Source organism: Dermochelys coriacea, chromosome 9 (genome assembly GCF_009764565.3).
Source record: "Dermochelys coriacea isolate rDerCor1 chromosome 9, rDerCor1.pri.v4, whole genome shotgun sequence".
NCBI classification, from domain to species: domain Eukaryota; kingdom Metazoa; phylum Chordata; order Testudines; family Dermochelyidae; genus Dermochelys; species Dermochelys coriacea.
In genome coordinates this window covers 87,735,849-87,761,542 of record NC_050076.1, presented here as the reverse complement: position 1 = coordinate 87,761,542, position 25,694 = coordinate 87,735,849, and the positions used below count along the sequence as shown (strand labels likewise).

General features: G+C 40.7%; 2 protein-coding genes across 10 annotated transcripts in view; both read right to left on the bottom strand.

The window, feature by feature from the left end:
• Nucleotides 1–25,694, bottom strand: part of LOC119861038 — a 362,455-nt gene that overhangs the window by 79,435 nt on the left and 257,326 nt on the right. For 3 of the 9 annotated variants that reach the window (XR_006274121.1, XR_006274116.1, XM_043492104.1), the window contains one exon: nt 8,119–8,721. The exons of the other annotated variants lie outside the window; for them this stretch is intronic. The gene's annotated coding sequence lies outside the window, so the exon portion shown is untranslated. Of the gene's footprint in view, nt 1–8,118; nt 8,722–25,694 lie in introns of those variants that run through there. 9 annotated transcript variants of the gene reach the window in all.
• LOC122455705 lies at nt 5,965–7,666 on the bottom strand. The gene is made up of 2 exons (XM_043492108.1): nt 7,458–7,666; nt 5,965–6,512 (listed from the first exon to the last, which is right to left on the bottom strand). The coding sequence occupies exons 1-2, from the start codon at nt 7,606–7,608 to the stop codon at nt 6,046–6,048; spliced, it is 618 nt and encodes a 205-aa protein (XP_043348043.1). The 5' UTR covers nt 7,609–7,666; the 3' UTR covers nt 5,965–6,045.

The window sequence follows — 25,694 nt, the reverse complement described above, 5'->3', positions numbered from 1 at the left end:
GGTGGGAGGGTGGGGACCCCCCAGGGAAGCCGATACTATCTCTGAGTCTGAGCCAGTTCTATACTAGCCCTAACCCTGACACACGAGGGCAGCCTGGGGGCTGCTGAAATCTAAACTGGTTGTCTTTGGTCCCGAAGGGGCCATATGCTAGCCAAGGATTGCCAGAGCTCAACATGCTTTGGCCACATTCTGACATGCTCCCTGTGCCAGGTATGGCAAGGGGTGTTATAGGCACCTGGCTATGCACCTTCCGAGGCAGGTGCCAGGCCAGGGGTATGCCTGACTGAGATCTGGGTGATTCCCAGCCCTAGGCAAATGGGTCAGACTGCAGTAGAGAATCTGGGCCTGCGTTATTATTTAGGATCCCTCTCAGCTATCTTTCTTCTTTCTGTAAGTGTCAGAAAAGTTTAAATCTCTGGTTCAGCCCCAGAAAGAAAATAAATTGTGGAGAGTGTTTTTGCTTTATTGCCTGAAACTCTAAACAACCCAGGAAAGCCTGGAGCTTAGATTACACAAGGCAAGGGCTAAAATTCTGTAGGGGGTGAGGGGTCCAGCAGCTGCAGAAGAACTCCACAGAGGTTCATTAGTGCTTTCCTGCTTATGGAGCTACTTAAACCATGTGGTTTCAGAGGCACTAAAAATTGCCATAAGCAAATGTAGCTGACCTCAGTGCAGGTTGTCAGTGAGTGTCATGTTACACCGATCCCCTCTGATGTCTAGTAGTGTGCTGGGTGCTCCAGGAGTTTGGGGGCAAGTGCTGTATACTCCCCAAGGTCTAGTCCTGGGTGGGTTCCTGAACACACCCTTATAGTAGGTGTCACAAGGTGACACTCTTATATGTAATCTTCCGATGAAGTGAGCTGTAGCTCACGAAAGCTTATGCTCTAATAAATTTGTTAGTCTCTAAGGTGCCACGGGTACTCCTTTTCTTTTTATGTAATCTTCCAAGTTCACTTTTGGGGGCAAGGGGGATGCAACCAAATGTTCAATCTTGGGAAGACATGCTGCATGGTGGTGTTATTCTTGTTATGCAAGGGTTCTTGGTACAGGGAGCACAGTTGCTCCTTGGAAACTAGGCATTGGTGTCAGGCTGAGATTCCTGAAAGAAGGGATTGTCCTGCATGCTGCCTGACCATGTCTGATCCTGGACTGGGGTAGATGTGTAAGTAGAACAAGTTACATTTAGAATATACCCTGACTCTGCATCACTGAATGCTCCACTGGAAATCCAACCTGCAAAACTCCACACATCTGCTACCACTCAGAAAAGGGGCAGCAAAACAACTGCTTTACTAGCACTGCCTGAAATTAAACCATACAAATACTATTGGCACAATTACTATAATAGTCACAACAAAAAGATTAACTCAGCAGTTCCCAACCCAGCCCCAGAGGGCCACACGAATCCAAGGGAGTGAAGGTGGGCTTCTCAGTTCTGGTGCCAAGATTAGCCCTACCAGGCCCCTTCTCTCCCTAAGGCAATCATGCACTGGGCTAGAGATCCCACAGCGGGAGTTCATTCCTTTTGTGCCTTGTTTTGCAGCCATGCAGGGTAGCAGCCATGCAGAATCTCTCTGCAAGGGACTGTAATGTGTCTCCGTTACTTCTGCTTCTTCTGAAATGTGTGTCACTAGTAAGCAGCAGGTGCCAAGTAAGCAGGTTTCTCCGGCCAACTCCATTCCCTCCGTCTCATATGCATGGCCACAACAGAGTTTTCATTGTGCAACTGCATGTAGCAAGAGGGATCATTTTGTTCCATCTTCCCCCCTCCCAAAACACTACGATTGTTACCCCACTGTCTGGCATGTCATTCTGCTACTATTGCAGGGAGTGGAAGAATGATGCTGTGGAGATAATACCACGTTACTGCTAGGAACCTCCAACCAATGTGGCATAAGGATAAGAGGCTGATGCATCCCAAAAAGCAGATACTCTCCTCCTGTAGGTGTGTCACAGCAGAATGACTCCTGTAAAGTCCCCATAAGCACAAGAGAAATAGGGAAAATCCCTTCCACTCTCTGCAAAGATCATCGTAATTTCCATTCTTCGACACAGACCTGAAGTTAGTAACTAGGGGTTCTGTGGTGTATTTATTCTGAAATTTGGGGTTGCATTTTGCAACTCATTTGTAAGCTGTGTGTATACTTTGTGTAGCTTTATGGTTAAAGAAATAACAGTTCAAAGTGTGAAAATAAAATAAATAAGCTAAATAAAAAGGAACAGGTGCCTGTGTCTTGAAATGTCACTTCCGGCTTGTCTATACTACAAATTAAGTTGGACTTATCTCATTCAAGCTCAAGCCCCTGAATTAAGTAAGTCGATTGTGTGTGGCCACACCATGCTCATTGTCTCAATGGACTGTGTCCTCACTAGCAGTGCATCATGGGTTAGCTATCCCAAAGTCCAACTTGCCACAGTGTGTTTTGGGAAGTGTGTGCAATGCCCATGGGACCAAAACATGGTCGCAGAGGAGAATGGGAACATTGCGCTGGCATCCCATATGCACTGTTCTCCCTCCCTCATATCAACAGCAAACAACCCAGTGGTTTTCTCACCTTAAAACCACTGAGCATATGCCATAACTCCAGAAGCATGAAGCCTGCTCAGTTGTGCACTCTCACTGTGAGCATCTCAAACACCTCACACCTTCTCCTGCAGTATTTCCGGAGCTGAACTAGGGTCTGCCGCATGGAACATAGCGATGTCCTGCAAGCCACTGAAAAAAAAAACAATTCACAGTTGCTGCTGGCAATCACAGAGCAGCTGCACTCTGAGCACCATTTCTAGTCCCCTGAAACACGCACTGACTAGTGGGACATTTTGCATTTTGCGGGTATGGGGTGATGATCAATGGCTGCAGAACTTTCAAATGCGGAAGGCCACCTTCCAGGAACTTTGTGCAGAGCTTTCCCCTGCCCTGCAGTTCAGCAACACAAAAATGAGAGCTGCTTGACAGTGGAGAAACAAGTGGCAATCGCTGTCTGGAAGCTTGCAATACCAGACAGTTACAGTTATTGAGGAATCAATTTGGAGTAGGTAAATCAACCGTGGGAGCTGCTGTGCTCCAAGTGTGCAGGGCTATTAATCGACTTCTGCTACGAAGAGTAGTGAGTCTGGGAAATGTGCAGGACATGGTGGATGTTTGCCACGATGGGGTTCCCTAATTGTGGTGGGACGATAGATGGCACACGTATCCCCATCTTGGAACCAGATCACCTTGCCAAAGAATACATAAACCGAAAAGGATACTTTTAATAGTGCTGCATGCACTGGTGGATTACATGGGGCATTTCACCAAAATCAATGTAGGATGGTCGGTAAAGGTTCATGACGCGCATCTTTAGGAACTTGTGTCTCATGGACTCATAGACATTCAGGTCAGAAGGGACCATTATGATCATCTAGTCTGACCTTCTGCACAATGAAGGCCACAGAATCTCATCCACCCACTCCTGCAATACACCTCTCACCTATGTCTGAGCTACTGAAGTCCTCAAATCATGGTTTAAAGACCTCAAGGTGCAGAGAATCCTTCAGCAAGTGACCCGTGCCCCATGCTGCGGAGGAAGGCAAAAAAAACCCAGGGCCTCTTCCAATCTGCCCTGGAGGAAAATTCCTTCCTGACCCCAAATTTGGCGATCAACTGAACCCTGAGCATGGTGGGCAAGATTCACCAGCCAGATACCCAGGAAAGAATTCGCTGTAGTAACCTCAGATCCCACCCCATCTAACATCCCATCACAAGCCATTGGGCCTATTTACCATGAATAGTTAAAGATCAATTAATTGCCAAATTCATGTTATCCCATCATACCATCTCCTCCATAAACTTATCAAGCTTAATCTTTAAGCTAGATAGGTCTTTTGCCCCCACTACTTCCCTTGGGAGGCTGTTCCAGAACTTCACTCCTCTGATGGTTTGAAATCTTCACCTAATTTCATGTCTAAACTTCCCGATGGCCAGTTTATATCCATTTGTTCTTGTGTCCACATTGGTATTGAGCTTAAATAATTCCTCTCCCTCCCTGGTATTTATCCCTCAGATATATTTATAGAGAGCAATCATATCTCACCTCAGCCTTCTTTTGGTTAGGCTAAACAGGCCAAGCTCCTTGACTCTCCTTTCATAAGACAGGTTTTCCATTCCTTGGATCATCCTAGTAGCCCTTCTCTGTACCTGTTCCAGTTTGAATTTATCCTTCTTAAACATGGGAGACCAGAACTGCACACAGTATTCTAGTTGAGGTCTCACTAGTGCCTTGTATAAAGGTACTAAAACCTCCTTATCTCTACTGGAAATATCTCGCCTGATACATCCCAAGACCGCATTAGCTTTTTTCACTGCCACATCACATTGGTAGCTCATAATCATCCTGTGGTCAACCAATACTCCAAGGTCCTTCTCCTCCTCCGTTACTTCTAATTGATGCGTCCCCAGCTTATAACTAAAATTCTTGTTATTAATCTCTAAATGCATAACCTTACACTTGTCACTATTAAATTTCATCCTATTACTATTTCTCCAGTCTACAAGGTCATCCAGATCTTCCTGTATGATATCCTGGTCCTTCTCTGATTGGCAATACCTTCCAGCTTCGTGTCATCCGCAGACTTTATTAGCACACTCCCACTTTTTGTGCCAAGGTCAGTAATAAAAAGATTAAATAAGATTGGTGCCAAAACCGATCCCTGACGAACTCCACTGGTAATCTCCCTCCAGCCTGACAGTTCACGTTTCAGTATGACCTGCTGTAGTCTCCCCTTTAACCAATTCCTTATCCACTTTTCAATTTTCATATTGATCCCCATCTTTTCCAATTTAACTAATAATTCCCCATGTGGCACCATATCAAACCCCTTACTGGAATCTAGGTAAATTAGATCCACTGCGTTTCCTTTGTCTAAAAATCTGTTACTTTCTCAAAGAAGGAGATTAGGTTGGTTTGGCACGATCTACCTTTTGTAAAACCATGTTGCATTTTGTCCCATTTACCATTGACCTCAATTTCCTTAACTACTTTCTCCTTCAAAAATTTTTCCAAGACCTTGCATACTACAGATGTCAAACTAACAGACTCTGTAGTTACCCAGATCATTTTTTCCCCTTTCTTAAAAATAGGAACTATGTTAGCAATTTTCCAGTCATACAGTACAACCCCTGAGTTTATAGATTCATTAAAAATTCTTGCTAATGGGCTTGCAATTTCATGTGCCAATTCCTTTAATATTCTTGGATGAAGATTATCTGGGCCCCCCGATTTAGTCCCATTAAACTGTTCGAGTTTCGCTTCTACCTCGGATATGATAATATCTACCTCCATATCCTCTATTCAAAAAAGCTGCAATCCAGAACTTTCTTTCCAGGCCACAAAATGAACATTGATGATGTTGAGATGCTATAGTTATCGTGTGGGACCCAGCCTACCCCTTGCTCCCATGGCTCATGAAGCCATACACCAGGTCTGAATAGCAGTAAGGAACGGTTCAGCTGTAGGCTCAGCAAGTGAAGAATGGTGGTTGAATATGCCTTTGGTCGTTTGAAAAGGGTTCTGGAGACGTTTACTAACAAGGTTGGCCCTTAGTGAAGAGAACATCCCCATGATTATAGCTGCCTGCTGTGTGCTCCAAAATATGTTGGGAAAAAAAGGAGGAAAATTTTCCATAGGAGTGGGCAGTCGAGGCAGATCACATAGCAGACATTTTTGACCAGCCATACACCAGGGCAATAAGAAGAGTACAGCAAGGGGCGCAGCATATCCACGAGGCTTTGAAAAGCCGTTTCAATAATGAGTCACAGTAATGTGAACTGCTTGTCTGCACTGTGCTTTCCCAAACCTTCACCTGGCTTGTATCACTGTCCCTGTAAAGCCAACCCCCTGCCCCCTGCTTCTTCTACTCAATAAAAAACATTTATTTCTCAAATCCATTTACTTTATTTAACATAAGTAAAGAGGGAGAACAGGGAAAAAAAGTTAGCTTGGGGAAAAGGGGTTGTAAAGTTGAACATTTTTAGCTGTAAGAAGAACAACACCTCATTCCAGACCATCAAAGGTCTGTGAATGGGCACCTTCTGTTCCTTGTACCCACCCCCTGAATTAAGTGAAAGGGATAATGGACTTTTCTCCCATGCCTCATGGAATGCTTCGCAGAGGGTGATTCTGCATCAGGCAATGCTGGCTGGCTCTGCCACAGGGTGTGCAGAAGGACTCTACCTTTCTGCTTCTGTTCCTGAAGTTCAACCAGACACCTCAACATGTCTGATTTGTCCCTCATAATCCAGAGCATCTCATCCTGCGCCACACACTCATGCTTATGGGAAGCTTTCCTGCTCTCCATGTCCGTGTCTAACTTCTCAGACAGTGAAATCCTCCATGCTCTCAGCTCTGTGTCAACTGTCCCAGAGGCATTCATGATCTTGGTGAACATGTCCTCCTGCATTCTGTTTCTCCTCATCCTAATCCGCAAAAGTCTGCTTTCAGGTGTTGATAACATGCTGAAGGACACATTTCCAGCTGTCAGTCATAGGAAAAAAAAAGGAGCTATTGTACATGCATAAAATGTTTCCATAGTAAGGCCATTTTCATTAAAAAAACAAAACAAAAAAAAATCTTTATTACACTAGGTGCAAGCCAAAACATAATCAGAATCTGTAACCGTTTTGCTGCTCCAGCCATGGTGAATAGTCATAGGTGACTGCACTTTTAACAAAGTTTATGGCAGGCTTGTGTCGGGAGCAGAAATAGCTAGTTTAACAATGGGCTTCCCCAAAGTACCACAGGAAGCTGTTTACGAACAGGGCGGGGGGCGGGAAACGTTTTTATTCCCAAATTGCAGCATCTCACATGTGGGGCCTCAGTCCCCTATCAGCCACTTTAACTACTTGCCGACCCATGCCGAGCACAGTAAAGGCACATTAACAGCCGCGTGGTTTGGCAATCCAGAATGCGTGTGTGTTGTGTGGGGTGGGTCTACATGCTCTTTTTTTTTTTCCTTGAAAGAGCACTTTTAATGAGAACTTCCCCCATTTCCCCTGGGCGACCCTATGTGATATCAGTCTCCTGAGAGTCACAGAGGTGGAAAGGAAGGAGATGCTGCAAGCGTCTGGGTATAGACCTGGTCCTTATGCTGCTATGCTGTGTACCGCAGTGATTATAGCAGAATTAATTCAGGAGTTGCGTGAGAAAGTGTCCTACCATGGTGGAAGAAATAAGACTGCCCTGCCCAGAAACCTTCTGCAAAGGATTGCAGAGTACCTCCATGAAAGTTTACTAGAGATATACCTGGAGGATTCCTGGGCTATCCAAGTCCACATAAACAGTCTTCTCCAGGGGCCACCCTCTGTGTAGCTGGAGCAGAGCCACAACACCTCGCTTTTTCTTCACAATAAACATGCAATACCACTGAATGTGTGTGCCTGCTAAAGATTAACTGGACTTTGATTGTAAGAATATACTCACCAGAGGTGCCTTCTCCAGCATCATGGTTGGCCACCATGATGTCCTGCAACCCCCAGGGCTCCAAGATTAAAAATATTTCCTGGCTCTCGAGGAGAATAGATCCACCATTCACCTGTCCCCCATTCTCCTCTTCCTCTTCCTCATCCACCATATCATTCTCCTTGTTGTCCCTAGACTCACATACCTGGAGGTTTCAGAGTAGCAGCCGTGTTAGTCTGTATTCGCAAAAAGAAAAGGAGTACTTGTGGCACCTTAGAGACTAACAAATTTATTAGAGTATAAGCTTTCGTGAGCTACAGCTCACTTCATCGGATGCATTAGGTGGAAAAAACAGAGGAGAGATTTATATACACACACAGAGAACATGAAACAATGGGTTTATCATACACACTGTAAGGAGAGTGATCACTTAAGATAAGCCATCACCAGCAGCAGGGGGGGGAAAGGAGGAAAACCTTTCATGGTGACAAGCATGGTAGGCTAATTCCAGCAATTAACAAGAATATCAGAGGAACAGTGGGGGGTGGGGTGGGGGGGAGAAATACCATGGGGAAATAGTTTTACTTTGTGTAATGACTCATCCATTCCCAGTCTCTATTCAAGCCTAAATTAATTGTATCCAGTTTGCAAATTAATTCCAATTCAGCAGTCTCTCGTTGGAGTCTGTTTTTGAAGCTTTTTTGTTGAAGGATAGCCACTCTTAGGTCTGTAATCGAGTGACCAGAGAGATTGAAGTGTTCTCCAACTGGTTTTTGAATGTTATAATTCTTGACGTCTGAGGTGTGCATATTGTTTGTGGGGGTACTGGTAGAGTCACCCCCAAGAATCGCATGCAGCTCGTTGTAGAACCGGCATGTGTGGGGTTCAGCACCAGAATGACTGTTCGCCTCCCTTGCCTTGTGGTACACTTGGCGAAGTTATTTTCCACATGGCACTGCTCTGTGTCCTTCATGCAGCCCGTCTTTTCCATTCCACAAACAATCTTTGCATAGAGTCAGTGTTCCTTCTGCTGGATCAGAGTTCTGTTGCACAGACTCTTCTCCCCACAAAGATGAGCTCCTCCACTTTCTGTGCAGACCAGGCTCTCCATGATCAGCTGTGCTCAAGCTGGCACACTGTCAACGTTGATGAAACAGGAAATGGGAAATCAAAAATTCCCGGGGCTTTCGCAGGGGAGGAGCTGTTTCCTGTGTACCTGGCTGTGCTGCAGCAGAGTTGAGAATGATCTCCAGGGCGGTCACAGATGAGCATTGTGGAACTCCACCTGGAGGCCAATTAAGTCAAATTACACAATGCTGGTTCTGCACTACCTCACAGTCGACCCATGAAAATTGAATTAAGTGCTATGCCTCTCACAGAGGTGGATTACAGAAGTCAACATTAGAGGCAACTTAGGTCGGCGTAAAGACCCATACATTAACAGGTCGATTTAAGGTGGCTTCCTTCGACCTACCTCTGTTGTGTAGACTAGGCCTTAGTTGAATCCCTTAGCACAACCACATGAAAAATCATGTCAGCACCAAATAAAACAAATCTAAGTGGCTTCAAGATGGTCAAGACAGCAAAGTGAGAACATCCCCTTGGAAGAATGATCTCAGAGAAATGCACAATGCCCACTACTGTAAGAAAAAGCCAACACAGCCATGATGTATACCAAGCATGCATACATCTGCTCTTAAAGGGCCTGACCCAAAACTCATTCAAATCAATGGAAGATCCCCCACTGACTGCAATGGGCTCTGGATCTAACCCAAAGGGTGAAACATTCAGGACTGGGTCAGTGGAACCTTATCAATAACTTGGATAGTAAGCTCCCTGGGCTCACCTTACACAGTGCCTACCACAATGGAGACCTATCCCTGATTCAGTCCCGTAAGCTCTGCTTCATTGTTACACATAAGCAGCTCCCCTGAATACCACCTGCTTGTGAAAGGTCTTTGCATTGCAGTTGGACTTCCCGCAGCTCTGGGTAAGGCAATGGGCAACCAATCACTAATCCTCACTTTTTTTTTGGTTGCTTAACCATTTGTCCAAGTACAGTGCCATTCATTCTATAAACACCCAAGCAAAACAAATACAGTGTATAATAGCACTTATTGAAGGAGAATGTTATATGACATCATTATAATGACAGGTTTCAGAGTAGCAGCCGTGTTAGTCTGCATTCGCAAAAAGAAAAGGAGTACTTGTGGCACCTTAGAGACTAACAAATTTATTTGAGCATAAGCTTTCGTGAGCTACAGCTCACTTCATTGGATGCCTACCATTTGTCTAAGCTCAAACACACTAAGGAAAATAGGTTGTAAGCAGGGACCTCATTATTGCTATTGCTGACTTTTTTGACTTGATTGACTAACCTGAAACACCTCAAGCACTGCATAAACAGTATGGTCTAGTAGTACGAGTAGTAAAATCTGGGTGAGGAGACCTGAGTTTTAATCTCAACTCTGCTGTTCGCTGTGCATCACTGGGAAAATCTCATGGTGCCTCACTCTCCCCTATTCTGAAAATCAGGGGTGATCTTCACTCACCTGTGTAAAGATGAGAATGAAAGACACTATCTGCACGTTCAAAATGGTTTGGCTATGATAAAGTCTTGCTGCATCGGTTGGAAGTATCAGTTGAGATTAATCAGAAAACATACCGAATAATAAATGGTTATCTTTTGGCCTGGACTGTAAGAACTTTTTACCAGTTTGAAAGATAATTCCAATTTCAGACAGAATCTCCTCCCTGTCAACATCCTGAAATCTGCTAAACAAAACCACCAGGCACTGTACTCTCTTTGCTTTACTCACTCAGCTAATTTACAGCCTATTAAAGTTTTACAAGTTGCTGCCACCTAGAGACAAGTATTCATTTAAACACAAACACATAACCTTTAATGCCAGTATATAAATCCATGGTTCACCCACAACTTGAATACTGAGTGCAGTTCTGGTCACCCCATCTCAAAAAAGGTGCATTAGAACTGGGAAAGATACAGAAAAGGGCAACAAAAACAATTAGGTTTGTGAACAGCTTCCATAACAGAAGAGATTTAGAAGACTGGGATTGTTCAGCTTAGAAAAGACATAACTAAGGGGGGGATATGATAGAGGTCTGTAAAATCATGAGTGGTGTGGAGAAAGTGAATAAGGAAGTTTTATTTACTCCTTCACATAACACAAGAACTAAGGGTCACCCGATGAAATTAATAGGCATCATGTTTAAAACAAACATAAGGAAGTACTTCTTCACACAGTGCACAGTTAACCTGTGAAACTCATTGCCAGGGGATGCAGTGAAGGCCAAAAGTATAACTGGGTTCAAAAAAGAATTAGATAAAGTCATAGAGAATAGGTCCATAAATGGCTATTAGTCAAAATGGTCAGGGACGCAACCCCATGCTCTGTAAACCTCTGACTGCCAAAAGCTGAGACTGGACAACAAAGGATCAATCAGTTGATAAATTACTCTGTTCTGTTCATATCCTCTGAAGCATCTAGCAAAAGACAGAAGCAGCCTCAGAAGACAGGATAGTGGGCTAGATGGACATTTGATCTGACCCAATACAGCCATTCTTTATACTCTTATGTTTACTTTTGTGACTGGGAAAAAAAGTAGAGATGCAAAATAACGTGAAGGCCATCTTTAATTTTCAAAGGTACCTTACTGTGTGTTCAGCCAGACAATCCTTAATATTTTGTATCACAAGAGATGGACACCAACTAAGCCATTTTAGTTTTGAATTTTTAAAATATGATCCAAAGTCCACTGAGCTCACCAGTAAGATTTCTATTGACTTAAATGGGCTTTGGATCAGGCCCTTAAAGGCCTCCTGTATAATATGTAATAATCTAACAGTTTGTTCACTTGTTTTTAGAGCTGAAAGGTTCAAAATGAATGCTGAAAATTGAAACCATTATTTATTCATTCATAGAATGGGTGTAGTAGAAGCAGAAAGAATATATTGACTCAAGACTCTGTGTCCCCAAGAAAGGAAAGGGCACTTTCTGCCATCAGATATACAAAGAAAGGCCCTAATTTAGGAAAGCTCTGAAGTCAGAAGCACATGCTTAGATGGTTTCCTGAAGCAGAGTCTATATTTTTGAGCTTTGCCACAATTTGCAGCTCTTTTCCATAATATGTGACACATGCAGATGCTCGCCTTGAGAAGATGCCATTTAACTTGAGATCAGCTGTCATTCTGCAAAGGTGGTACAGGTCATGCCAAAAAATACACGGTAGGAGATTGTTTTCTGAATAGTCTGTTTTCAGAAAATGACCAATTTTGGTTAAAAAAGCTTTTTAAAAATAAAAACTTTAATCCACCTTTTAACCTGTTTCACAAAGAATTTGAGGGACAAAATCTATTGTGCACAGTGGCAAAATAAGCACATAGGTGAAATTTTGACCTATATTTGTTCTCTGGCCTTCATAAAAAGAAAAACATATGCCTCCTGGCAGCCATATTTGGAGTTTACATTAATCTGTAAAAATCCCTCCTACATAAAGTTAAAGGGAAGGGCACTGGTATTGTCCAACACTAAGTAATGTCAGCCTACCCTGACCCACACAGTACCTGATACTGCAGTCCTGGCTGCATGCAAAATTCTCATTGAATTCAATAGGAATTATGCATGCAAAACACTTATACCCCTGGGCCCACTTATTTGTCAATCACTCCAAAAAAGTGGTAAGCCTCCATCAAGTTTCAGAAAATGGAAACATTCAGGGCCATATTGTTAATCAGAACTTGCCACTGATTTCACAGTGAGAGTTCTGCTTGAAAATCAATGGCAAAATTAGAGCCTTTGAAATTAAAAGTACCAAAATTCTGATCCACTTTTAATATGTCATAACATTCCAGGTAGCTCCAGATTTCCATACAAGTGTGTGGCAGCTGTAAAGAATGAATGCTGCATTTCATATAATGAATACTTTCAAATTCGAGTTGCCTATTTGCCTGTGGCAAGTAATATTTCTTAAGTAAAATATCATCATCCTTTACTCAGTAAAGAGGTGAGGAAGCAGATTTTTTGCTTACACGGTAAATTGTTATGAGAGTTTTGCAAGACAGATTTACTGTACGTTTTCCATGAGTGCAGTTTCCAGGATTTTTTAGCCAGTGTCACCAGTTTCTGCTTTTAATACCTTTTCACTGGCGCTCCTTCCACAGAATTAATTTTTCAGTTTGTTTTTCAGAAGCACCAAACTTGACCCTAGTCATTTGTTCAGTCTGACTTGAACGGCCATCACTGTGGCGTAAACTCTTTTAGCAGACTATAGACTCCTGGAGATGATATACTACCTCCTGCTTTTGGAAGAAAAGCGTCAAAATGGCTCTTGCTTTTTCAGGGCTAATGGAAAACAGAGTCCAGATTTCAGTAACATATTGGTTACTCTGCTCAGCATGCCTAATGTATCATGAAAATGAATTACTGTGTTTTAGCTCACTCAGAATAACCAAGTATGGATTAGCCTTTGATTTAGACTTAAAGATACACAAATCCTGTTGTCCAAGGACTTAATAGGACACTGTAACATTTTCAGATTGACTCACTGCACTTGTGCATAGATTATCCAAAAGTACATTATAGGACTTTGCAGGAAACGTGATTTCCAGTCTGTCTCCAAAACTGTATAGTAATCTGCTCCTTCTTCTCTATAACTTTACATTGGAATCACCTTTAAAATTATCAGATTGTACCTCTGCAGAATGTAGTTGTTTGCAAACAGTTTTAAAGATGATTTTCAATGTTATTGTAAGGTAGCATTAGGATAAATTCAACTGCAGTTTCAACAGGAAGTGTTTACATTTCAGCAGTGGGTGAAGTGACTACTAAACATGTACAATGTGTAAAACAGTTGGATTATTTGGGATGAATGACACTGTATACATACAAGATATTTTTATAGAATACATTTGTCACAACTCTTATTTTCTTTCACAATATAAATTTAAAAGTCAATAATGCCAAAGCTCTCAAAAGTGGGCTTTGATTTTGACTGCCTGGCTTGAGACATCCTTGCTTTTCAGAAGTGGTGAGTACCCACAATTCCAACTGAAATTCTTGAGAGTAATGGCCATTCCAGCTTCTATGGAAATAAGACCAAAGATATCTCAAGATAGACACCCAATAATTGAGCCACCCAAAATCAGAGGCCATGTCTGAAAATTATTGGCTTAGACTTGTATGTTTTATATACAGAGAAGGGGAATACACAGAGAAGTGAATTTGCTGATACTAGAACACATGCCCTGCCACCTGTGCCTTTAACTCCTCACATTTGAAGAAATCAACAACAAACACTGTGTGAGAAAAAATGAACATTTTGGACATTTGCTGTTGACAAATTCCTTTGAAGACACTATTCAGCTTTGAAATAAATGCTGGGTTTCCTTCCCTTGAGATAACTCAGGCATATCTACAATATATGCAGGTCAGAGCCCAAAGTAAACATGGGTTTCCAAGTTCCTTGAAAGACATGAAAAGTGAAAATAAAATCATGAGTTGGTACATCTTCCTATCTGGAGGGAAAGGAGGAACTTTGCCAATCAGTTATTTCTCTTACATCCTGTTACTGGAGATAGGTCTGGCAGGTGACTTACAGAATGTACCTGGAATGTGATATTCTAGTTTTACCTGTTCTTGCCTTGTTCCTCAGAAACTATGCAGGGAACAGGTATGAAATTTGTGAAGAACCATGAGTACCTTCTGGGGAAGTGGCCAGCCAGACAATACTGAAAGAGGTCATCTTGCCCTCCATGGTAAAGTAATACAAACGTAGCCGGTGGGTGAGGAAACACTGTAGTTGGAAAATTAATAGAGACTAAGTTTGCAGTTAAGGAAGAAGGCATAAGCACAACAAGTTTGTGAGGGTTAAAGACAAAGCGAGTGTTCCTATTCTCATAAACCAAAAGAAGAGCTTAGTTCTTCCACCAATAAGTATATACAAAACAGAAAAAGAGCAGACTCCTAAATTATTTTTAAAAGTGTTTAACCGTTATCTATTGGCATCTATTTCTTGGTGTATTTCTGAGACTTTTGATGTCACTAAAAATTGTGTCACACATGTAAAAGAAACAGCTTGTGAAAGCTCTAACTCCTGCTATTGTATATTTGAGTTCTCTGTTGTTAATCAACTGGAAAGATTCATTGGGCTTTTATAACCACCCATCAGCTTGAAAGCTGATGGTTGACACAAACAACACATTTATCATAGGAAGCAAAAGTAAGAGATGTAGCTGATCTTTCTATTTTTAAAGACCTCATGCCAAATAATTTTCCAGATTTGGGAGTTGATTCTGTACTCTTTGCTCACTCTAGCCTCTTGTTGATTTGAAAGCGAGTTTGGCTGCTCAAAGAATACAAAATGAGGCTGAAACTTTAAAGTGTATCATCTACCTATAAAACAGCTAGAGGAGATCAACTATTGTAGAAAAACAATTTGATAAATATTTTATTCACTGAACAACAGCAATGGTTGCTGAATTGTGTTTCATGCCATCCCTTTTATAATAGTAAGTAGATGATTGTGCTGTAAAGATATTACACATTTGCAATTTACACTTGCTGCATCATGTAAAGAAAGGTTTGGTTTCCATTTAATTCTGAAGATGCATGATGGTCTGTGTGTGGGGGAGGGGGTTCCTAGCACTACATGTCAAATTCGGCAGTCCTTCCTCAATCCTGAATCCTGCACATTTCTCACTGAAATCAACGGTGTCACAATTTTCAAAAGGGGCCATTAATTTTAGGTGATCAGCTCAAAACATTCAAGGGTCTCAAGTTGGAGACACAAAAATTAAGGCACCCAAAACTAGTGACCAGTGGAAAACATTGGCCTTGATATTTTGTCCAGGTACAAAATGAGTAAGGACAGTAGAATATGGCCAAAAGAGAAGCAACTCTCTTGGTTATCAGATTGGCCTGATCCAAACACCACAGACTTTGAGAAAGTTTGGATCTGTGTTGTATGCAGCTATAAAGCTGGGCAGTCTTGTTTTCTGTGTACCGTACCTTTATATTTTGAGCACACTTCCTGTTCTGCGTACAGAGTTCAGCAGTCATTTTGTTCTAGGACCTCAGCTCAGGCTATTAGAGAAGTCAACCATGTGCTCTTCTCAGAGAGAGAGTTTACTTTTGTTCTTTCTTGTTTGTGTTTTCCTTAATATAAAATAAAAATCACTTTGACTGAAGGTTGGGTTTTTTTGCATTGGACAAAACCTAACAGAATCCACATGCCAACTTTGCATGTCCTGTCCCCCTTTAGTGAAAACAAGTATGATAAAGCAGTTGCTGGATTTCTGGAAAAAAGAACATGCTGTAATTCTCTGTGTGGACCCTCCTGTAAAAGAACATTATGGAAGCCAGGAAGTTGGAAACAGAGTTACTACGCAGGAGCCAATAAAAAATGCCCACATCATTTCCCTGTTATTTCCCTGATCAGTTAATAAGAGCACATGCTGTATTTAAAATCATTAAAACTTCCTGTGTTTCACTGCCTCGGTGTCGCATTTGCAAGGTGACCAAAGCTTATGTTACTGTCATCGACCATGTAGAGTGGGTCCCTCCAGGTCAGTGCCGAAGTATGTTGGTGAAGCAGCATAGGGAGAGGGCAGGGAAAGCCTACATTGTAGCTGTTGCTTCACATCATATGTTTGTTCCATTGCTAAAAAGAGAGCATCAGTCCCCAGGGCTGCTGTCAACTTGGCACTGTGATTGATAGGGCAATTTTCTGCAATATCTTTGGAAAATCATATTGAATTAAGTGTCTGTATTATTCCAGGCAGGGGAGGTGGACAGATGAGAGACCTGGGTGTTCAAAAGACTATACTGAACATGTGCCAGCCAAGTACAGGCTTTAGGCACAATGAGTATTAAGTGGATTTCCTGGAAAATTCCTAGGGAGTGGTTAATGCAAATTCCCCAACTCTGGTTATGCAAAAAACCCAACCTTATGAAGCTACACCCTGTGGAAAGGGTCTTTGTCTGCTGATATTTGTTACAGAAGGGCAAGAACAAAGGCCTGAGCTATATATATAAATGGCTGTCTGTCTTGGTTCTGATTCTGGATCTAAGACAGATGAACTTGTAACTATGGAGAAACCCAGTTGTGGGTTTGGAAGGACTAAAACCTACAAGAGCCCTATGGTGGAGTTGGGGATGGAGGAGATTTTTGGTAAGCTTTTTAGCATGTATGTTAGTTCTTTTATTGTTTTAAATGTTTTCTCTGTAATGTTTTACCTTAAGAATAAATTGTGTTTGCTTAGAAAAAGCTGTGTGGTGACTTATAACTGTGGGCAATACACTGATCACAGCTTTTGGAGAGAAAGCAAAGTGCAGGTGCCAGTCTTTTTAGGCAGTCTGGCTTGCTAGGGATATCACAGTGCAAGGCTGGGAGCTGTGCAGCCTTAAAATCTCTAGTTAGGAGGGAGTGAGAGATGCCCAAGAGAGGTGACAGCTGTGCGCTAGAGTCCTTAAGTGAGTGCCCTCAAGGGACCACAGAGGGGGAAATACAGGTGCAGTTCCCTTGAAACTGTGAAAGGCACGTTCCACCAGCAGCAAAAAAACTGAACAAGGCTATAGGTACATCTCAGGAAGCAGGACAACATCAGTTTCACTTGTGTGATTTATCATAAAAGCTGCAGTGTTGCCGGACTCTCGCGATTTTAGTGTGAAACTTGTGACATTCAATATTTTTCTTAAAACTGCAGTACCCAAAGGCAAGTGCCTAGGTGAGAATATCAGCTTTCAATTTTTTTCAGAAGAGGAAGTTTTGAGGTGGTTGCAGAGAAAAGCTGGAAAAAGTGACCCAAATGCACGCTAAAAATTCAAAACCCAGAAGTCAAATAAAAAAAGTTTTGTTTTTTTTAAAAATCATGATTTTTAAACTCATGTAATGATTTTGGGGACCCTGACTTACACTTTTGCATTTGTGAAGTTAGCAATACCTCCGCTAAATGGAGACGTTTTGACCTTTACAAATAACTTTGCAAATGGCAGCTTTTTGCCAAGATTTTTCATGGCAATTCACTTTAGTGAAACCTTGAGCCACAGCTATGTATATCGTCAGGCTCCACTTTATCAATCTGGAATGAGTGTGCTAATGTTAATGTGCTTGTGAATTCATTTAGATTATTATTTTTTTAATGAATTAATGTTCTTAGTGTGTAATTGCATCTAATTATGTATTTAGAGTAAATACATGTAATCATATAATTACATGCAATTACATAATTGTGATGCATAATTAAATACATACCATATGAAATAATACAGATCCTTAACAATTTTGTTAAAAACAAAATATCTTGTCCTGTATCTGACAGTTGAGAGTATTTTTATATAATCATAATCACTGATTTAACATTTTCTCCTCTGAGTCGTTGGATACCAGATGAAAATGTCCACAAAATATGTTAAAGAAGAATATATTCTTTTTACTTTCTTTTTAGTTGATTTTTATATTTGTTACATTCACAGAGAAATATCTGTCTACATATTGTAAATACACCTTTTGGGAATTTTAATACTGGGCAAATATCTGCAACAGCGTAACTAACATTTCCTGTTGAAAACCATAGAAAACTCCCTAATATAGTACTTTTCATTCATTTGTCTGAAAGTGGTTTACAAAGGTGGTTACGTATCATTATTCCTATTCCATAGAGGGAGACTATGGGACACAGAGCAGGTAAAGTTGTCCAAGGTTACACATTAGGTCAGTGGCAGAGACAGCAATAAAAGCCAGGGCTGTAATCTTGGCCCCACTGAAGACAATGGGATTTGGAAATGGGAAGACAATACCATTCTTCAATAGAGCCAGGATTTCCCCTCAACTATCTAATAGGTATCTGGACTCCCCCTGCAGTGCCCTATCCACTCTCACATAACAAAGACACACAGTAGATATATTTCTTGCTCAAAACTTCAATGTCTAAGTCCTCATTATGTTTCAGGCCCAAACCACAACAGTAAATAACTTTAACTTGAAGTAAATTTCAAACAAGAAATGGACAGGCAAAAACAAAGGGTTAACTGTTCAGATCAGGAGATTGTGCTTCTGGTATTATCCTCGTTACTCCTTAAGGTACTAGCACAATTCCCAGCACTGAAGAACAATTTTCTCACTATGAACAGTGCTCAGTTTAGCAGCTCCTCTTCTAGGTAAGGAAGCCACATCTGGGCATAGGAATTTTATTCCCCACTGTAAGTTAACTCCTTTGGTGCCATGGCAGAATTCAATGTATATTCGCAGTGTCACTGTGCTGTGAAAGTAAATGTTTAAAGTTCCACAGGACTTTTCTCCCATCTCCAGGAAGCTGATGGGATCTGAGATCTCTAAGCTAAAAAAATATTCAGCTACACAAAGCTGTTTTGCATTGGCAGATATTCAATCTTTGTTGACTTCAGCAGGATGTAAAGTCAGAGTAATTGGAGATAAGATACTGGCCCATCTTTTACCATGATTTGATTTCCTAAGACATCTGGAGTCCAGTCAAGACTTTTCCTGTGGCATTACTTTCAATTCCTTCTTTCCCAGGCAACCTGAAGGGACCATCCACTCATCCATCTACAGTAGGTTAGTCAGTATATCCTCCAAATCTCAGTGGACTGTACTGTGGCTGTAAGGTACAGCTCCCCCTGTGGCACCTGGTCCTAGTGAGAGCTGTGAAGTGAAGCACTGTGCCCGGGGCAATCTGGTTCTGCATCACCCACACTTGGGGCTGAACCACACTCACTTGAAATGTTTGTGAGTGACTTACTTTAGCTCCTTAGGTACTGTTCTGTAAGGTCTGATTTTCCATTCCGTCTCCATCCAGACGGACTCCTTTCTGCATCTGCCCTTTTCCTGAACTAACATCAGTAAATGAGGCTAGGGAACAGCATCTTCTCTGTTTTAAGAGCTCATTTCAGTAGAAATTGCAATTAGTAAAGATCACTTCAAAAAAAACAACACATTTTTGGTTTCTACTTTTAGAGAGAATTCCCAAGATATTCACAGTGGCTCAAGATTTAGCTAATTCACATCTGACCTCAAACAGTTTTTTGCTCTTTTATAGTCTCTGCAGGCAGTGAGATCTAATTAATATAGTACAACACCCTAAAATAGTTAGAAATACATAGAAACTATTTGTAAGGAATCTGCTCTCTACACAAGAACATTAATTTGGAAAATATCTTAAGAAACAAAACAAATAGGCAGTAATTTTTTTAGTGGTTTAGACAATCACTTTAAATAGCATGTGTACGCACGCGCACACAGACACAGACACACACACACACACATACCATCAAGCAACATTTGACAAACACAGGGCTTTCTTCAAGCTGCAGAAAACAGGTTTTATTTCTCTTATACTAAACACACACACAAACCTTCAGTTGAAAGCTTGCTTCTAATTTTTTAATATAATTTCCAGTGTGCATTTAATTTTAAGAGGAAAATCAAACAAAACATTACAGACTATTTGCAGCAACTTTACATGAAAACTGACAACCCCCAAGGAGATCATGTAATGTAACTTGTTGGAGAATTGTCTAAACAACAGAATTAAAGAAGAAAGAAAAGAATCCAGGGTGACAGTAAGAATGTTACAATCAGCCAGAACACAGAGTGAAACTCGCAGTTGCCAGTTATCAAAACTTAACACCCTCTGTCACACCAGCATCCTGGAAAAAAATTAGCATTTCAAACACCTCCACCCACACAATCAAGCACAAAGCTCTACCCACAACTGCTTATGAAAAATCTCTTTTTTGTCTCTGGTAACACCTCTAACTAGAATATCCTCGAGAAGACAAAATTAATACATAGTCTAGAGATGGCCACATATATCAATATGATACTATCAAAAACTGAGCTTCTTTCTAATGCACCCAGAACATAGAAGCAATTCATAACTGCTGCTATCATTTTTTTAAAAAACAGCTAAAGCAGCTCTGAAAGAATTTTCCAAAATATCTTTGGTATAAATGTAAGTTAAAACTGAGATAGCAGAAAACCATTGCTTACAAAAATATACATTCCACACTGTAGTCATACTTGAGCTTTGGAAGAGAGAAGCCTAACTCCCTGTATCCAAACACAAACAAAAAGACATCCCTTTCATCCTGTAGCCAAAATAAAACAGCAGACTATCATTTACGCTGGGGTAAAACAGGGGTGACTGCAATGCCTCCGTTGAAGTTATTTGAGTTCTACTGGTTTAGCCAAGAGCAGAATTTTATACATGTGATACACTCTGGCGGCTTTCTGCTGCTTTTGTCAGGTAAAGCAGCTGCAAAATAGATTTAGCCAGCACAAACTAGTCAGAACATACCAATTACTCTGGCCCACAATGTTAAAAATCACTGCAAACTCTCTCAACTGAAAGATGATAAACCAGGTTCTTCACAGCCTTTTAACTTCTGTGGCCTGTCCAAAATGGGTGCAAAATGTTACCACATCAGAAGAGTTACATTTTACAACCGCTTTTCATTTGGGTAAATAACTACACAACGACGGAGAACCATGCCCAGCCTTAGCTTCCTTTGTCACATGAAGTCAGTGAGTGTTTTGCCTGAGCAGGGATTCTTACATTTTTTCAGGACAGATGGGACTATTATGACCATCTTGTCTGACTTCTAGCATCACACAGGCCATTATATTTCACCCAGTAATCCTTGCATTAAACCCATAACTTCTTGCTGAGCTAAACCATATATTTTAGCATCAAATCTCCAAGTTTAAAAGTTAAGTGATGGAAAATCCACCACATCCCTCAGTAAATTGTTCCATTGGTTAATTAGTCAGTTTAAAAAAACAAGTTCTTTAGCAATGAAAGTAGTTCTTTAGTCCATGAAGAATTAAGATACAGAACATACTAGACCAAATCCTGAGAGATGTCAGGACTCTGTATCTCTGTGGATTTGGCCCAGGGTTTAAGTGTTACCTTTTGAAAATAGTGGGCACCTCAATCCTGAGTCATAAACTAGTGTGTTTAATAAAGACAGTCCTTTCTCCACCTCAAAGCAAACCTATAAGAAAGAGGTTCCAAATGCAGCAGGAAGTGGAGAAGAGAGACTTCTGAACCCTTGTGCTTCTTAGCTGGATTGAGAGAGTGATGAGACTTAGATCTTGTTGAAACTGACATACATGGAAATGCAGGGGGGTTTTTTCTGCAGGAAGACAGGCAGCTGCTACAGCTTGTGAAAATGCAGGCCAGAACTGTGATGATTTTGTTATGTAATTTCCATCTCTGTTCAAAGCAGAAGCCAGACAATACTGTCAATAAAGGGAGACCTGCCTAATGTATCAATTCATTTCTCGCCTCTAAAGGAAATTATCCTCTTCATCAGTTCAGAAGGGGAGGAGGAGAGATGGGAGTGCAGGGAGGGAGATAGTCCAGAACAAGAGCTGAAGGAAGGCTGAGAGTCATGGAGATCATACAATGGAGCATTAGATGGGCAAATAGGGGGAGAAGAAAATGGCAGGGAATGGAGAGAGAAGATAAATGGGGAGAGATAATGAACAGGACACCTGCTGTCAGCACTGCAGGCATTTCAAAGTCTTTAAAACCTTTTCCTTTCATCTGTTGTTCACTGGTATTATTGCTCTTAACATCAGGAGCTGCCACAGCTTGAAACAACAAAACTCTCACATCCTAACCAGCATCTTGCTGTCAATGCTGCTATATCTCCCTTCGGTCTCATTTTATCTGTTTACTCGTAAAGTTGGTCGTGGCAAACAGGGACTGATGGGATTGTGAGCACAGCAAGGACTACCACGTACAAGCTCCTTTGCCTTCCACCCTCCCTTTTTGCATATTCATTTCAACCCCTGCTTTGCAGAGACCACAGTTAATAACACTCCAACATGGCTCTTAGAGAAAAGGTTTTATTTAAGATGGTTTGATGTTCCAGCAGACACTGCATCTTCCTCTGGAATACTTTGTGATCACAGTCTAAATTAATAATAATAAATAATAAATTAAACAGAAATAACCTCGATATGTATGCAATTTAATAGAAAATTATATGTCAGGTGCAGAATTCTATACAGTGGTTTAAAAATCTACAGTAAAGAATCACTATATCAGTCTCTATGTGCCTGATTCTTTGCTCCGCATCAGCTACTTTACACAGCAAAGCAGCTGGAAAATAAGCCTAAGTAGCTCCTACAATGTGCTAGGTGCTGTAAAAAGGCAAATGAAGGCACATTTCCTGTCCCAAAGAGCTTACACTATAAATAAGAGACAGACAGAGAAGGGATGGAAATAGAGTGTAATACAAGGTGACCATGTGGTACCTGGTAATGCCCTGATAACACAAGGGTTAATGACACAATGAAGGGGTATAGGTGTTAAATACATAATTACATACAAAAATCAATGTTAAAAGGACATTAAGTTTACAAAGTCAAGCACTCAAATGTTAGGAAATGTCAGAATTAAGGCTGCCTGTGAAACCTTAATTTGACCCCCTTTCACATGCTTTGTACTACTGTCTTTAATTACATGATCACATACTATTTCTTCCACAGGGCCCCTGTGTCATTCATTTTTCATTCACCTCATTCTCAGAAACTGCTGCTGGACAATATTTTGCTGAAATTTTCACCAAAAAAACTACCCCAAGGAAAACACCACCCCGCATGGAAAATTTCATCCTGAATGATTAAGTATTACAAAGTGAAAAGCAACTGAAAACAGAATCTTATAATGAAAAATATCAGACAACTTTAACCTTAAGTCACTGCAAGCTCTGCCTAGAATATAGATATCTGTCCTTAATTTGCTACTGACTATCAGCTGCATACATATACATTGTTCTGTCATTAAAATTACAAATGGGTCAGAACCAGAACCTCAAACCTGACTCTCTTTCCTCCTTCACACACATGTAGTTCAGTGGGATGACTTCAAGGTTCAATCCAAAACTGGAAGGCACTTTCTTTCCTCAAAGGTGGCCAAAGATGGCAGAAAAGTTGTGAGAACAAATGTTGTGAGCCATAGCCCTGGTTTGGCCATGAAACAGAACACCGCACTAAGCCTAATAGTCCTGATCCAAAACCCCTCTCTCACTACCCCTTCACTCAAGAAGATCTTTTGGTTATTAAATCAGAGCTCCATCAACAAATCTTTACATGAAAGCTACAAAGTTGTAAACCTATTTTGAACATTGAGACAATAGATTCACATAACCACATTTATAAGTAAAAATAATTTCATGTGGACAACTGAGATCCATGCTTTAAAAAAAAACAACAACCCTGCTTTCAAGAGTTTCCGACATTCACTCAAAGCATTGCCTCTGGTTGCTTACAATGTGCTGCTAGCCCAGCTTCAAGTAACAACGGTAGAACTGATCAAAGGATACATTTAAAAATAAAGGGGGGGAACAAACTCTGATCCCAGACACATGATGCGATTGAATTCAAATGGAAATTTCAGATCTCCAACATCCTTTAAAATGTTTCAGATATTAAAGATGTGGGATGAAATAAAATGACACAGTAAGGTAGGTTAATTAATAGATCAGTTACAAATCCCAGTCCTTTTTTTCCCCAGTGACACTCTTAGCAAATACAGATACAGTACAGGCCTACTTTTCTATACTTTTCTCCTTTATCTAACTTTGCCTTTCATGGGCTTATTGAAGCAGTGTTTTGTAATAGTGTCAAATTAGTAGAAAACCTGAGGTATAGCAATTTGACAATGATATAGCTGTCACGATGGTTCTACTTTCTCCTTGTACCTACTCAGGCATAATTAGAATCAAATATCTACCTCTCAGCGTTTCTCTTGGGCTCATCCAACTCTGAAAGCTCTCAGGCCATTAAGGCATATCAATTAGTAATGATTTTTTCGGCCCCCAGCAGCCACCGAAGCATACATTAAAGGTGATATTTGCAGTCAAAAATTTAATGTGCACCATTTGAGAATATCTACTTTGACAAAGAGAATGTTATCATCTGGGAAACTAACTTGGTTAAAATTTTATATATTGCTGAATAAATGTTCAATGAAAATTTCCATATCTATTAAGTAACATTAATTGCACATAGGTTTGGAAAACACAAGAATCATTAAAGATATAAATAGGGGCTGTGCAATAGCTCAGAAGAGTTACTGTTATCACTTCTCTGGCCACTTTCACAATGTCCTTAGTACAAATCATTTTTTAACTAAATCATTGTGACCCAAAGAAACTTACTTCTATTTTTTTTTTTAAATCTCTCTATTCAATGAGTAGATGTCACAGAACCAGTTCATTACCAGTGGTGGGATTAGAAGACTGTCATGTTTCTTTCAGCTAAGTCTGTTTAGTCAGGACAGTTTGGAAAAGCAACCCTCTGCAGGTTCTCAGTCATTTACAAGTCTGTGAGCCCTAATAGCTCTTGTTTCAAATGCAACTCAAACAATTAGTTATTGCAAGTCCAGATTGCAAAGCAAAGATAATGTTATTAAAAATTATGAACAAGAATTAAAATGGCACTGGAGTAGAACAGAGTTTTCAAATTTAGGAAGTATTCATAGACATTTACTCTTCTCTGCAATGCCTTAAATATATTTTAACATGGTGTGCATGTGTGAGAGACAGAAAGAGAGAAAGTGTGTGTGTGTAATTGATATTTTTAGTAGACTTGTGCCTAACCAAAACCCAGTTCAGCTAATCAGTGCATAAAGGCAACAACTGCCTTGAACTTCAGACACTGTTTCTAATGGATAGATGCAAAATAAGAGCCTGATCCAAAGGCCACTGAAGTAAATAAAATGAACTACAATGGAATTTGGATCAGGCCCTAAATGATTTTAGATACAGGAATCAAAAGCAGAAGAAAGCAGCACTGAATTTCTCTCATAACTATGGTAGAAGCCTTTGATCTGTTCTCTGCACTGTAGCAATTCTGCCTTACTTTAGCATTAAAAGGCTGACTCCTTCTTTATTCTACAGCTAACTCCTGTGGAACTGCCCTGGAGGTAATGCGACAACAGGACATTTTAAGAAAAAGCTGGGTATTGCCACAGCCCCTAAATAATAAGGATCCTTTGCCTCTCAGCAGGCTTAACCCTGCAAACACACACAATTCAACTCCTTTACTTTTCCAATCTAGAAACACTTTGTAAACACTCATGAGATGTCAAACTGATGAAATTCAGACACAATTTGAAATTACCCCATGTTTAAATCAGATGGCCAGCAGGTCTGAGTTTTTTTTAACTAGGAAGATACAGACAAGAGTGAATTTGTCACCACTTTGAGT